The 14851-nt window shown below is 56.9% G+C and overlaps 2 protein-coding genes across 5 annotated transcripts in view; one reads left to right on the forward strand and one right to left on the reverse strand.

Moving 5' to 3' along the window:
* Positions 1-4927, reverse strand: part of CCDC12 (coiled-coil domain containing 12) — a 63094-nt gene extending 58167 nt beyond the window's left edge. Inside the window, exon 1 of the mRNA XM_062200720.1 lies at positions 4785-4927. Within this exon, the coding sequence (XP_062056704.1) occupies positions 4785-4880 (96 nt within the window). The 5' untranslated portion in view covers positions 4881-4927. The remainder of the gene's footprint in view (positions 1-4784) is intronic.
* A 1999-nt stretch (positions 4928-6926) lies between these two features.
* The window catches only part of NBEAL2 (neurobeachin like 2), a 28999-nt gene continuing 21074 nt past the window's right edge, over positions 6927-14851 (forward strand). For 3 of the 4 annotated variants that reach the window (XM_062200721.1, XM_062200722.1, XM_062200723.1), the window contains exons 1-3: positions 6927-7132; positions 14507-14595; positions 14670-14798. In XM_062200721.1, the coding sequence (XP_062056705.1) occupies positions 7082-7132; positions 14507-14595; positions 14670-14798 (269 nt within the window). In that variant the 5' untranslated portion in view covers positions 6927-7081. The remainder of the gene's footprint in view (positions 7133-14506; positions 14596-14669; positions 14799-14851) is intronic. The other variant, XM_062200724.1, reaches the window with a different exon arrangement.

Raw genomic sequence — 14851 nt, forward strand, 5'->3', positions numbered from 1 at the left:
CAAGTGCAAGCCAACAAAGTGCTCAGCCCTGGAGTCCCTGTCAATCAAAGGAGTTAACCACCAATGTGGAGCTACTTCCTCTCTGGGGAGGAGATTCTGAGGGTCTTATCTGAGGGCAGCAGGCAGTCCACACTTCCTCCCCTAGCCTCCCTACTTAGAGGTCCTGCAAGAACCACTGTGGGCTACAAAATTCACTCTAAGTTTAGACTCTTTACTATCTTTCCGCAAGGCACTTACCCTAATAAAAAGTCACCCAAGGTGGGTGTATGGCCTAGGAGTTAAGAAGCCCACGTCCCATATCAGCTGCTGATTCTAGCTCCATGCTAATGCTCACCCTGGGAGGCAGTGGTGATAGCTCAAGTACTTGTATCCCTGCCACCCACGTGGGAGACCTGATAGAGTTCCAGGCTCCTGGCTTAAGCCTGGTTCAGCCGTGGCAGCTGTGGGCATTTGGAGACTGAACCAGCAGATGAAGGTATCTTTCTCTGTGTCTCTCTTAACTCTTTCCCTATCGCTTTCAAATAAATAAAATAGTAAAAAAAATAAAAAAATAAAAAAAATAAAAAAAAAAACTTTGTGTAGTATCGGCATACAAACATATAAATCAATAGATAGGGCACCTAAAAATAAACCCTCATATAATACAGTAAACTTTTTTTTTTATTTGACAGGTAGAGTTATAGACAGTGAGAGAGAGACAGAGAGAGAGAGAAAGGTCTTCCTTCCGTTGGTTCATTCCCCAAATGGCTGCTACGGCTGGCACTGTGCCGATCCGAAGCCAGGAGCCAGGTGCTTCTTCCTGGTCTCCCATGTGGGTACAGGGGCCCAAGCACTTGGGCCATCCTCCACTGCCTTCCCGGGCTACAGCAGAGAGCTGGACTGGAAGAGGAGCAACCGGGACTAGACCCCGGCGCCCATATGGGATGCCGGCGCCACAGGCAGAGGATTAACCAAGCGAGCCACGGCGCTGGTTTTTGACAAGGGTGACAAGACCACTCATTAGGGAAAAGACAGTCATGATAAAAAGGATGTTGAGAAAGCGGAATATCCACATATGAAAGAATGAAGTTGGGCCGTTACCTAATAACAAATACAAAAATCAACTCAAAATGGATCAAAGTTCTAAACATAAGAGCTAAAACTATAAAATTCTTAGAAGAAAACCTTGAGAGGCACCACGGGAGAGGCCAGCACCATGGTGTAGTGGGTAAAGCTACTGCCTGCAGTGCCGGCATCCCATATGGGCACCGGTTCTAGTCCTGGCTGCTCTGCTTCCAATCCAGCTCTCTGCTATGGCCTGGGAAAGCAGTAGAAGATAGCCCAAGTCCTTGGGCTCCTGCACCCACATGGAAGACCCGGAATAAACTCCAGGCTCCTGGCTTCGGATCAGCTCAGTTCAGCCAACTGGGGAGTAACTCAGAGGATGGAAGACCTCTCTCTCTGCCTTTCAAATAAAAAAAATCTTAAAAAAATAAAATAAAAAGGAAAGACACTGGGGCCAGTGCTGTGATGTAGCAGGTACCGGTGGCACCAGCATCCCATATGGGCAGTGGTTCAAGTCCTGGCTACTCTACTTATGATCCAGATGCCTGCTTATGTGCCTGGGAAAGCAGTGGAGGATGCTCCAGTGCTTTGGCCTCTGGGAGACCCAGTAGAAATTCCTGGCTCCCACCTCCAGTCGCTCCAGCTGTTGAGGCCATTTGGAGAGTAAACAGCGGATAGAAGATCTCTCTCTCTCTCTCTCTTTCTCTGTCTCTTCTTCTCTCTCTCCCCCTCTATAACTCTGCCTTTTGAATGAAATAATTAAAAAAAAAAAAAAGACATTATCAGGTATTTACAAATCACATTTTTGAGAAGGTGTAAATATCCAGAACTCCACGGGGCTGGCGCTGTGGTGCAGTGGGTTAATGCTCTGGCCTGAAGTGCCAGCATCCCATATGGGTGCCGGTTGGAGACCCAGCTGCTCCACTTCCAATCCAGCTCCCTGCTGTGGCCTGGGAAAGCACTGGAAGATGGCCCAAGTCCTTGGGCCCCTGCACCCACATGGAGACCAGGAAGAGGCTCCTGGCTCCTGGCTTCGGATCGGTGCAGCTCTGGCCGTTGCGGCCAATTGGAGAGTGAACCAGAGGATGGAAGACCTCTCCCTCTCTCTGCCTCTCCTCTCTCTGTGTAACTGTGACTTTCAAATAAATAGATAAATCTTAAAAAAAAAAAAAAAAAAAGAACTCCACAACAACAAATACAGAAGTCCCAAACAACTACATTAAAATACAGGCAACAATCTAAACATGGGAGCATAGGCAGGAGGGAGGGTAGGGTGGGGTGGGAAGTATCACTATGCTCCTAAACCTGTATGTATGACATACATGAAATATGTATACCTTAAATAAAATAAAGAATCTAAACAGACCTCTCAAAGGGAGATAAACAAATGGCCACAAACCTAAGACGCTCAATATCACTGGCATGAAGGAAATAAAATCAAAATCACAATGAGATACCAATTCGCACACACCAGGATGGGTCTAATTGAAAACGAAGGAACAGAACAAGTGCTGGGGAGGACAGAGAGAAACTGGAATGCTTGTGCACTGCTGCTGGGAATGTAAAACATTCAGCAGCCCCGGGGTTCCTCAAACATAAACAGAGAATTCCTAAACGCCCCGCGATTGTACTTCTGCTACATACTCAAAATGATTCAAAGCAGGCTCAAAGAGAATTTGTGCATCCATGTTTCCAGCAGCGTCAGTCACAACAGTCAGAAAGCAGCAGCGACCCAAGTGCTGATGTCAACAGGTGAATGGATAAAGAAAATGTGGCACATAAACGCAATGAAATGTCCTGAAAAGAAATGACGTTCTGATACTCGCTATAACGTGGACAAATCCTGAAGACATTAGTCTAAGTGAAATCAGCCAGTCACAGCAGCACAAACACCACAGTTTTACTTACAGAAAGTACCCAGAGTAGCCAAAGTCAGAGTCAGCAAGCAGCATGGTGGCTGCCAGTGGCTGGGGGGAGGAAGGTTGGAGAGCTACTGTTTAACGCATGCAGAGTTTCTGCTTGGGATTACGAAAAAGTTCTGGAAATAGATTGTGCTATGGTTATAAAACAATGTGGATGTACTTAGTGCCATTCAACTGTATACTTGAAATGACAAATTTTAAGTCTATTTACCACAATTACAGAGATTTACCACAGGAAGAAAAGGCAGGCATTTAGCCTTGCTGTTAAGCCTGTTAAAAAGCTTTCCACCCACTTCTGAGTGCCGGGGTTCAATACTCAGTTCTGGCTTCTCACTCCAGCTTCCCAAGTGGACTCTGGGAGGCAGCGGTGATGGCTCACGTAGCTGAGCTCCTGCCACGAGGGAGACCTGGACTGAGTTCCCAGCTCCCAGCTTTGGCTCTGGCCCAGTCCCAGCCATTGCAGGCATCAGGGGAGGGAACCAGCTGGGAGGCTCTGCTTCTCTGCTTCCCCCCAAAAAGACTGAAAGTAACAAGCAGGCTCTCCTTCCAGCCCACTAAAGGTCAGTTCTTCTGATGGCCTGGCACACTGCTCCCAAGGAAATGGGCTCTAAGGATGGTGATTTCTCTCTCATATTGTGACCTCAAACTCAGCCCCAATAATCTCATCCCCACATCCAGGCAAATGGCACAGGTGGACTAGCCACTGCATGAAAGCTTGAGGCTAGAGGTTGAGCCCCACAAGGCGGCTTCCTTGGCCGCCGTGTGGGGGATGACTGACAGGTTCCTCAGGCTGCCGACCGAAGCAGAGGCTGACCTGGCCAACTTTCCCTGTTCCTTCCCCCTTCGCTTCCCACAGGACAGCCGCGCACACAGGAAAACGGGAGCCAGACCGAAAGCCAGGGTGTTGCAGTTGGAAAGTCGAGCGCTCACTTTCCCCACCCACGGCTCCTCCAGATATTTAACATTCTTTGTCGAGTGAAGGGCAGAGCTTTCACCGGTCCAACGACCCCCGCCCTCTACGCGTATCTGGGGCCCCTTCATATGGATAATCCTCCTACATCTCAAAGCAACACAGTGAGAAGCAATGTGGCGGGTGTATAGGAGACGAAACCCAGGCTCGGGGACAACTGCCCCACCTCTCCCAAGAGACAGGGCCAGAGTGTACACACAGGTAGTGAACATTCTTCCTCGCCATTACCTCGTAAAGATAAATAAAGTAGACATGCAATCGGGTCACTTTGGGACCAAATAAGCAACCATCAAGTGCTCCATATTTGGCAACTAAAAGGATTAGTAGGCCCATCCCCAGAGAAGAAGTATGACGAAAAAAAGAAAAAAAGAAAAAAGCGCCTTCTTCGCCTGCGGTTCACCCGGACCCAGAAACCGGTCTGAGGGATTTCTCCGCTGCGCAACTCCAGCAGAGTCCCTGCTGCCCCGCGCGAGGCGCGCTGGCGGACTGAGGGGAAATCAAGTGTGGCGGTGAACCGCCGGCCAGGCCTTGGGGAAACGGAACCGCTGGCTAACCCAACAAACAGCTCCCACGAGCAACGACCCTAGCAACAACCGGAGCCGAAACGACTGGGACGCCGAAAACACCGGCCGCACATGCGCAACGAGCGCACCGGCGCTGAGGTAGCTCCACGCCCCGCAGCGCCAGACTCGGTGGGCGGGCGCTGTTTTCCCGCGCGTGCGTCAGGCCTCCCACGCATGCGCACCGTCGGCAGCAGTCTTTCCCTGGGAGTCCCTTGCCCTCCAGCCCCCCTTCCGGCCCCTGAACGTTGACTGCTTGAGGTGCGGCCCTCATTTCGCTTTTCTCACCTTACGCCCGGTTTTCTCCCGCAGGGCCCTCAGCCTCTCCTTCCGCCGCAGAGCCTCCTCTTCCAGCCGGCCCACACCGGCCGCAGCCGCCGCCATGTTGCCTACCGACCCCCTCCTTTTCTGTCGTGATGTGTCGCGCTGACCTAAGGAAAGTAGATGAGTGTCTCGCGGCCAATCCGAGGGCGAGAATAAGGGAGCCGGAAGTGTGGCAGGCCAATCAATGCTTAGTTGCTACGGGAGGCCCCGCCCCCTCCCTTTTCCTCACAAGCAGCTCGGCTAGCCCACGGGGTACCGGCCAGGGCAGCAAGAAGATGCTAAGACTCAAGTGTCCAACTCTAATCAGTGAGAAAACAGCAAATAGAATCAGACCTGAGGGGAGGAGCCTAGCGTGCGTCGATCTCTTGGGTTTTGCCTGAGCACTTAATCACAGCTCACCTCATGCCGGCCTCTTGGAGTGCCCTGACCCATCCTTGTGCACTTGTCCTGAATCTTCAGGGCTCCAATGCCTTCCAGAAGCCTTCCTTGAGTCCACTCCGATCCCACCCTAACCTGAGGTCAGTCTCTTCCCTCCTCTACTGCTGTCAGTGGCTCCTCGGACTCGCCTCACCAAGTACCCTAAGCCCGTCTGCGGCCATCACTGTGGGCTCCAAGCCTGCAGCGTGGACAACAGTTTCCCTCCGGGGTTCACCCCCACCGCCTCCTTGAGAGGCAGAGTACCCGGGGCAGGCTGCCTTCCCTGAGAAGAGCAAACTGCAACAAGACCCAGTTAGCCCCAAGGAGCCACCTCAACCCCCACCCCACCCCCACCCTCAGCTTAGGGAAAGTCGGTTGGGCCTCGCCTGGAGCAAGTGCGTGGCCACAGGTGTCTGGCTCCCCAGCGTCTTCTCTCTACATTAGTCAGTGCGGCCTGATAACAGAGACCACATCAGCTGTGGTCAAGATCTGCGAGCCCGGCAGGGTCCTCAGAGCCACACCCACAGGGGACAACTAGCCTCTTAGCAAATCGCGGCCTCCCTCCTCAGGCCGGCTGCAAGCGGTTGTTCGGGCCTCCCATCCCAAGTCCCATGGCCCACAGACCCCCGTCTTGACCTCACAAACCTGCATCTGTCTAGGCCCTGTCTCCTGCCATGGGGGCAGTGCTCTGCCAAGGCCTGGCACACAGCTTGTGGGCACTTAGGGACTGTCAGCTCAGAGCCGGGATGCGCCAAAGGCCAGGCTGAAGGAGCCACCCGAGAGGCCAGGAGAGGAGACAGGGTCTTTCTTCTCCCTGCCACGCAAGATCTAACGGACTGTAGATCGGCCAATTCCTAGGACTAATGGCCAAGAAACTTCCATCCGCCCTCCCTCAACAAAGAACCTGACCCCTGCTCAACACCGGGGGCCTCCTCACTTCACAGGCAGCCTGGGCCCAAGCAAAGAGTCAGTCAGGCCTGTGTCCCCATCCAAGCTGCCTCTGGCAGCCAACCTGGTCGTCTTTCGGCCTCAGTTTCTCTGTGGACATGGAGGCACGAGGCACACACCCCCCCCCCCCCCGCAATGAGGTTAACAAAAGAAGTAAGGCAAGGGCTGGGCCCTGCCGTGGGGGGCGCCTCCAGGAGGAGGGGACCTTGCCCTCTGTCCTTGGACAGAGCCCCCCAGAGGCATTCCCGGCTTATCTTGCCACTTTTCTTCGCTCTTCCTCATGTGCGCTGCAAACGGCAGGAGCTCAGAAGCAGCCTTAGAAGAACGCCTGGCACGTGTGGTAAGCAGCACCAGCGCTTCACACGATGGAGGTTATTATGGGCCCCGGACCCTGTCCCCAGCCCTGTCGCCGAATGCCGATAACCCCAGCTCTCCGGTCCAGGCAGATCCAAACCCAGGACAAGTCTGGAGGCACTGACCCCGACCCCACGTCCCGGGGTCTCCGAAAGCCTTTCCACAGCCACTCGTGGGGGCGCGGCCCGCGGGGAGAGGGGGGCGGGGCGCCCTCGCGTCCCCTCCCGGATCTCAGGCTCCTCCTCCCGCTGGGCTCGCCGCCCTTTTCACGGTCCCAGGAGAGGCGGGGCGGCGGTGGCGGCCGCGGCGGCGAAGTGCAGGAAGCCGAGAGGGGGGCGGGGGGGAGAAGGAGGAGGAGGAGGGTGTCGGCTTGGGTGGCTCAGTGCGGCGCGGACTAGAGCCGTGAACTTCCCCAGCAGGACCGCGCTGCTCCTCCCCGGAGTGACGCCCTCCGCCCATGGGCCTGGCCGGGGGCAACCGGCGGGCGGCGCGGAGGAGGCGGCGACAGGTGGCGCGCAGCTGGGCCGGAGCCGGGTCAGGCCATGGCCGCCTCCGAGCGGCTCTACGAGTTGTGGCTGCTCTACTATGCGCAGGTGAGCCAGCCCCGCGCAGCGCTCGCTGTGCCCCCAAGCTCCGCGCGGCCCGCGCCTGCTGCACCTGCGCCCCGCGCTGCCGGGGCTGCGCGTATGAAAGCTGGGTGTGCTCCGGCTCCGCACACACACGTGCGTGTCCCCTGCCGGCCGCTCTGGCGCTTAAACTCCGCGGGGGTGGGGGGGGTGGGGGCGCGGTGCGCAGTACTCTCAGGTGTACACTTTTACAGCAACGCCTACAGCAAGACCGCACATCCTGAGTCTTGCAGGGAGAGGGGCCTCGCTGAGGCATTTACAGAGGGGGAAACTGAGGCTTGGAGCCAAAAGAGCCGTCTGAATTGAAGGGGGGGTGGAGTACTCAGTTTGCCTGTGGGCTGCTCCTGCTGTGGGCACAGCCGGTTGAGGGGTGGTAGCCATCAGGCCGACTGGGCTGGAGGTCTGAGCAGGCACAGGTCTGACCTGAGTCACGAGTCCCCAGAGAACTGGTGGTCATAGGCTCCTCCTGGACTGGAGGTAGCCCCACCCCTCTCCCATTCTGGGGTGGGGCGTGCTGGGGGGGTTGAGGCAGGAGAGATGTCTGAGAGGGATGGAGGGAGGCCATTGCCTCTGGGCTCCCTAGCTCGCTCTCAGAGACTACTTCAGGAGGCCTCAGAAGCAGAGGGGAGTGGCCCTGACCCTGGTGTCCCTTGAGCTCTGTCCCCACACTTAGGCCCCCACTTTCCCTCGGCAGCCACGCCTCCCTCCCTGCACCTGCCTGGCATCGTGCTGCTGGCTCAGGTGTGCCCTGGGCACAATGGGCCATTGTGTGCCCCTGAGCAGCCTGTCACTGAGGGGAAGTTAACGTTCAGCCCAGCTGGCCCTCCTGAAGAGGCTGCCCAACGGTCTCTGAGGCACCTGTGGCTCAGGCCATGGGAGCCACAGCCTCTTTGGTTGGCTCATGTCGTGGGCTGCCCAGACCCCCAGCAGGAGGCAGGCCATGGTATAGCAGAGTCCCTCTTCGGGGAGACCCACACCAAGCTCTTTGCATTTCTGAGCCCCTACTTCTCTGACTGTAAAATTGGCATGGTCTGGATCCGGACAAAGTGGGTAACACTTGGACTCGCCGCTGCGGCCAACTCAGGCCAGAGAAGGCTCCTGCTTGCCTGTTCCCATTGAGTCCTCTAATCTGGAAAGAACAAAAGGTCTAGAGGGAGGCTACCCCTGCCCTCATACCTCTGATTGCCTGTGGCTGTGGCATGTTCTTGGCTTAAGCCACGTGATGAGTCTGAGAGTTGTTCCTGGTAGGTCTTCAGGCTGGGGAGTAAGCTGTTGGGGTTGTCTGCGTACAGTCTCCCAGCACACCCCCCAGGACAGTGGCCTCCCAGTGCCCCCAGGAGCACCCCATCCTCTCTAGGTGTTCAGCATTCATGTGTGCTGAGGCTGCCTTCCCCTGCCTGCATACCTCCCAGGACAGGTGTGGGGGCACAGGCTGGAAGCCTGGGCAGGCAGGGGGCAGCCCGGGGCCAGGCAAACAAATCCAGGATGTAAGAGCAAACTCGGGATCCGGGCGGGGCCAGGCCGCCTGGGGAGAGGAAGCGCTGGTCAGCCTCCCCACGCTGCCTTCCTGCCCGCCTGGAACAGAACAGCTTCCCCACCCCTGTGTGCTGTGCTCCCAGGGAGGGTAGCACCAGGCAACTTTGAATCCTACTAAGAGACCTGTTGTGGGGAAGGGGGAAGTACAAAGTAAGGGTGTAGACAGTGCAAAGTAGAGGTGTTAAGAGACCCCTGAGTTGGCCTGGCACCCAGCCAGCAGCACCTGCGCCCCTCCCTTCAGCAGTGAGAGCTGACATCAGCTGGCAAACCTGTTTCCCCAGTTGTGGGTCTAGGTGAGGACAGAGGGGGAAGCACCCCCTTCCTGCCCTTCCTTTCTCCCTAAAAACCCTCACTTCAGACCCGCCCACCCCCTGAGCTGTGGGCCCTGCTCAATGGGGAGAGGGGGGTGTGCTGCCCGTGGCTACTGAGGGAGGGAGGAGGGGAAGGCAGAAGGAAGGGCCAGTGTGGCCCTGGGTTGGAGCCCCTGAGTGTCACGGGAGAGAAACCAAGGCAGAGTCCTACCAAGGTCTTCCAGAGAGCTCCTGTATCCAGGGCAGGGTTTAGCATGCTGTGTAGGAAGCCTCAGGAGGGTCTGCACAGCACAGGCTGTCGTCTGCCGTATTCATCTCTGCCCCACAGCCCATACAGACCTCGGCTCAGCCCCATCCCTGTTTTAACCTTCACTGTGCTTGCTGCTCTGCTGCGCTGGCCACCTCACAGTTAGCATGTGTTCAGTGGGGGTTAGCTGAGTGACTGGATGGCAGAGATAGGCCCGCAGTAACGACCAATCCAGGAAGTCATCCCAGAGGAGGCAGAGCTTGCTCCCATTCTCCAGGGGACGTGAGCAGCAGGAACAAGCACTTAGCCATGGCGAGAACAAGAAGCAGGTTGTCAGGAGCGGGGGCCAACACAGAGGTAGGCAAGGAGGCGTGGTGGCTGGCCAGTGGCACAGCCAGAGGACTCTGAACCCACCCCTGCTTCCCCAGGGAGAGCCTGTGAGGGTAAGGGGACTGGGACAGCACCTGCCAGGCTGGCATTTGGGCTGTGTATAAAAGTTCATGCAAAATAGCATGTACACGAGTGACCCCTTTGCAGACTGGAGTACTGATATTGTTCACACAACCCCTCAGTGAAAGGGGGACACTAAGGGCTGAGAGGCACTCAGGGTCACCAAGGTCAGGTCAGGGCACACACTCAGGTCCCAGGTAAAGCTCAACTCTCCAGTGATGCCATCGCGATGGATTCAGCATTCCAAGGGGGATCATTAGCCCTGACCCGTGAGTTCTGCTGCCTCAAGGAAACCTGGCCCAGCCCTCTGTTTTCTCTGGGACCTTAGCTGAGCTATATTCTTTCCTGAGCCTCAGTTTACCCTCTTGAAATGGTTAAGGGAAGAGTGGAGTAGCCTCCTGTGTGCTTGGTCTCCCTCAGCCTCTCAGAGGGCCAACCAGTGTCTCCCTCCCAAGCCTCTGTTACCAAAGCAACTGAATTCAAGAGGAGGTACTGAGGTGATGGGGAGATTAGCAGGAAGCCCAGGGTTGGGGAAGGGGCTGGTAATCCCTGGAGTTGTTATGGCAACTGAGGAGCTGATGGGAAGTGCATTGTCCCCATGGAAACAGGGTCAGTTACTATGGGGACCCTGGAAGGAAAATCCCCGTTTCCATAGTGACAGGACAGGAGATGGTTAAACCCTAGGGGGTGTTATGGAGACCAGCAGGTCCACCCCTTTCAGTGCCCCCTCTCCAGGTGACAGGGAGAGGCTGGGCCAGCTACCCAGGCGCCCACCCCTCTCCAGGTCCCCATCTTCTTGCTTCGACTCTGGGCTTGAAATCCTCAAGTCTGACCTCATGATGTGGCCCTGTCTCCACATTGTCCTCCTTCTGATGCTGGGTAGGGGACCCCATAGGCCTGGGAGATGCCATCTTAAACAGACACTACCCCACTGTCCTGTTTCTGCTTGTCTGTACCTGGATATGGGGTGCTCTCTACCACTCAGGCAGCTCTTAGTGAGAAGAATGGCACTACTGAGCAGTGATGGTCTCACACTTCTTGCTCTAGTTCTTCCCTGTGGGGCTGTGTAAAAGGTACAGGCTGCTGCGCCTGCCTGGGGCAGCCAGCTAGGGAGTGGCCTTCAAGCCCCTGGTTTGAGTTACCACTTTTCCTTACCTATTGCTGGGTAGGTGTTGTTGGAGAACTTTTACCTGTTAAGCAAAGAAATCATTTTATTTATTTATTTGAGAGAGAGAGCTCCCACCCATTGGTTCACTCCCCTAAATGCCTTTAATGGCTCTTGGTGAAGACTGGAGCCAGGATCCAGGGACTCAATTTAGATCTCCCACATGAGTGGCAGGAACTCAGTCACTTGAGCTGTCACCACCACCTCCAGAGGATGGGGCGGGGGGTGCATTAGATGGAAGCTGCATTGAGGAGAGAAGCTGGGATTCAAACCCAGGCACTGCGATGTGGGTTGCAGGTGCCTTAACCACTAGGCCAAATGCCCACCCCAAAGGCATGATTTTAAAGAGGAAGTCGAGGCTCAAAGAGGTTACTGTTAAGTAACAAGCTGGACAGTTCCCATGCCCTCAACCACTGAGGCACCAGCCAAAGGTGGGTGTTGGGAGAAGGACTAACCCCAAGGGGAGCCATTTTGGCAGAGAAAATGTGGGGCCGAAGGCCTGCAGACCTGTGGGCGTGGCAATAGCCAGTGATGCCCTTGGCTTCTGAGTGCCACGGCTAGAGATGAAGTGGATACCACCCATGCAGGGCCTTGGTTTGCGGGGAGGCTGTGGACTTACTCTAAAGATGAGAGCTTGGATGATGTGGACCCTGGCTGCTTGGTAGTGATGAGAGCTTGGATGATGTGGACCCTGGCTGCTTGGTAGTGTGATGATGCCTACCGGAAGCCCCCATGTGCTGGGCTTGACATTGGTCAAGTAGGCTGTGGGGCAGCATAGTGTCAGGCAGCTCGGTGGTCCCTGGTCCTCTGGCACACAGCAACCCTGCCACCTCCACACCCTCCTTCCTGTAGCCTACCCACATTGCCTCAGAAGTCTAGGGACTGTGGAGCCTAACCAGGGTCTGGGGTCCCTTATAGTCTCTGAGTACCCGCAAGGCTGGCTGGGCACAGATTGGGGTCCCCCTAGTGGTGAATATGGGACCCCTTCCTTCCAGGGACACTGACTCCCCTATACCCACAGCCTCTCCCCTGTCACTTGCCAAGGGCCCCGGGGAAGGCTTGGCAGGTGTGGCTGCTCTGACCTGCCCTCAAAGGAGGGGCAGGGTTGAGGCTTTGGCCCAGTCAGGTTGGGCCAGGGGGCTGGACTGGCCCTGCCCCATGTACCTGCTCAGAGCTGGAAAAGAAGAGAGGCATCAGCCAGGGCAGAGGCTTTGAGAAGGGCATGGAGAACCCAAGCACCACTGCCACTCTCTGGGCACTGGATTCCTTTACCCACGGTGCTGCCATCACGCTCGCACCTCCCTGCCCAGCTCTGCCTTTTGGCCCTGGCTCCTGCAAGCACCGCCGTGTCCCTGATGGCTGCAGCCTCGAGCCACAGGACCCAGATCAGAGCTGGCCTGAGTCCTCCTGGGGAGAAGAGGTGAGAGCCGGAGAGGTGGGGCAGGCTGCTACCCCATCCCGCCTGGCACTGTGCTTTAGAGACCACTCAGGCCCTCCCCAGAGCCCAGGAAGGTCATCATGGTTGCCCCAGTCCTGACCCCAGCTGGCTATGCTAGAATTCTGCAGGACTGGACAGGCCGAGGGTGTGGTTCTAGGGACAGAAAGCAGGAGAGTGCAGCTGGAAGGGCCCGCCCAGGGCTGGGAGGGCTGATCCGGGTGATAGCCAGGAAGAAGATGCAAAGTTCCTGCTTCAAAACAAAAAACCCAAGTCTCTGAGGCAGGGGGAATGGGGTAGCAGGTAGGCGGGGGCCAGGACAGGAGGGTGGGACCCACTTATGACAGATGGAGAGGCTGGAAGACCAGGTAGAAGTGGGAAGGCAGTGTTGGGACATATTTGAAGGCAGACTGAGTCTGCAGGGCCACTGTGGCCACTGTTAGGGGTCCCCTGACCTGCTTGGGCTGGCTGACTAAGAACTAGGGGTGGTCCTGGCGCAGAACCATACTCCAGCTTTTACCGTCCTCAAAAGTTCAGCAGAAAATGAGACACTGCCTCCTGACCTCCCATGTTCCCATCTGTCATGGGATGGGTTCAGAAGAAATGGTCCAGGAGCCCTGTCTGCTTCAGGATCTGGGCCTTCTGGTCTCTTTGCTGGTTGGTGGGGAGGGAAGGTGCCAGAAAAAGGCGTGCAGAGGTCAACAAAGGTAACTAGTGGATGAAAGGCATAGTGCGGTGGACCTGAGGTGCCTGGGCCTCGGAACCCAGGGTGGATGGCTGCTGTGCCACAGCATCCCTTGTCTGGCCTTGTGGTCTGGGGCCCACAGGCAGCAAAAATGAGCTGTCCACCCAAAGCAGTTCTGGAGGTGCTTGGACGTGAAGCCTGTGGCCCTGGGAGAGTCTGTGGAGTGCTACCAAGTAGCAGGGTGGAGACTGGACCACGTCCTTGGAGCCTTCTGTCTTCTCCAGTCTAGTGCCTGCCTTTCCTCTGGGAAAGATTGCCTTCTGGGCACCACTGGTTGGAACTCCCAATGGAGCCAGCTCGGAGGGAGGGAGGAGCCTTGTACAAGCTGTTACCACACACACACACACACACACACACACCATGGCCTGGAAGGCACCTGGAGGTTAGCGTAGATAAGTGCTAGGCTGATTTAGCTGTATCCCTGAGCATACACCTGCAGGGGGCGGGGCCAGTGGACAAAGGTATGGGTGAGTTTTCCGTCTTGTCCCGTGGGCCCAAGGCAGCAGACCCAGGGAGTGGAGCCATGGCAGCCTTGAATGAAGGGTGTGATGGCAGCAGGGATCAGAACTGCTCCTAGATAGAAGGTTCTCCAGGCCCTGTAAAAACTTTTGAGTCCCACCAGCCAAGATGGCTCCGCCCCTCTGTGCTTCAGGCCCCGCCCCCAGCACCAGGCTGGGTGCCTTGCAATCTTCTTGCAGCCCAGGGTGCCCCAGCCCCCCCCCCCCATCCCTGCGGTCTGCCGGGAGGAAGCGGCCCCCCTCCCCCACCGTGACTCTGCGCTTCCTGCCCCGGCCAGGGGTGGGAGGAGACATTTCCCGTTCACACCAAAGTTTCCCTGGCGGCGCCCAGACCTGGGCTCAGCCGCTGCCCCTCTTGCCCATGGAACCAGCTCTGGGGCCTGGGGTCCAGGTAACCAGTGAGGTGGGTAGAGGTTCCTAGGAAAGGGCAAGCCTTATGCTGGGACATCCACCTGTAGGGGATGTATGTGGGCCCCGCTGCCTGCCTGTCCAGTGTGCACATGGCGCCCTGGGAACTACAGTCAAGGGATGCTTCCTAGAGACAGTGGCTGCCAAGCTAGGAGAAGGCGGCAGGAGAGAATCCAGCCCAAGGCTTTGGGTCAGGGGACAGTTGGTGTGTGGGACTCCTTCAGCCCCAGCAGCAGGGTGGGCCATAGCCACACCCACTGAAGTCTCTCCCTAGCCTGGTGAGGTCTGCCTGCTCATAAGGGGTTAGGAGGGTAGGAGCAGAGACTGGGCAGCTGAGAGAAGCAGAGGGGCCTGCTAGGGTGGTCAGTGTGGACTGCAGCCCTCTGATGCTGACTTCCCAACTTCTTGTCCTCCTTCCTCACTCCCTTTCTCCACCCCACCCCATGTCTGCCTCCATCCCCTTGTCTCTCCCCTGTGCACTGTACCCCTTGTTTCCCCACCATGCCCCAAACCCCTGTGTCTGCAGAAGGACCTGGCCTACCTGCAGCAGTGGCTGAAGGCCTTCGTGGGTGCCTTTGAGAAGAGCATCTCCCTGTCCTCCCTGGAGCCACGAAGGTGAGGCTGGACCTGCATGGTGGGCAGGGAAATGCAGGAGTCCTTGGCTCCCTGGTGACTCCCCCTCTTTGTAGGCCAGAGGAGGCAGGTGCCGAAGTGCCGCTGCTTCCGCTAGATGCGCTGCATGTGCTGGCCGAGCAGCTGGACCAGGGGGACCTGGAGCAAGCCCTGCTGCTGCTGAAGCTCTTCATCCTCCTCTGCAGGTGGCCGCTGCTGCCCGTGCCCAGCGAGCAGGGCCTCCCTGCTGCTGCTGCGG

Source organism: Lepus europaeus, chromosome 9, assembly GCF_033115175.1.
Source record: "Lepus europaeus isolate LE1 chromosome 9, mLepTim1.pri, whole genome shotgun sequence".
NCBI classification, from domain to species: domain Eukaryota; kingdom Metazoa; phylum Chordata; class Mammalia; order Lagomorpha; family Leporidae; genus Lepus; species Lepus europaeus.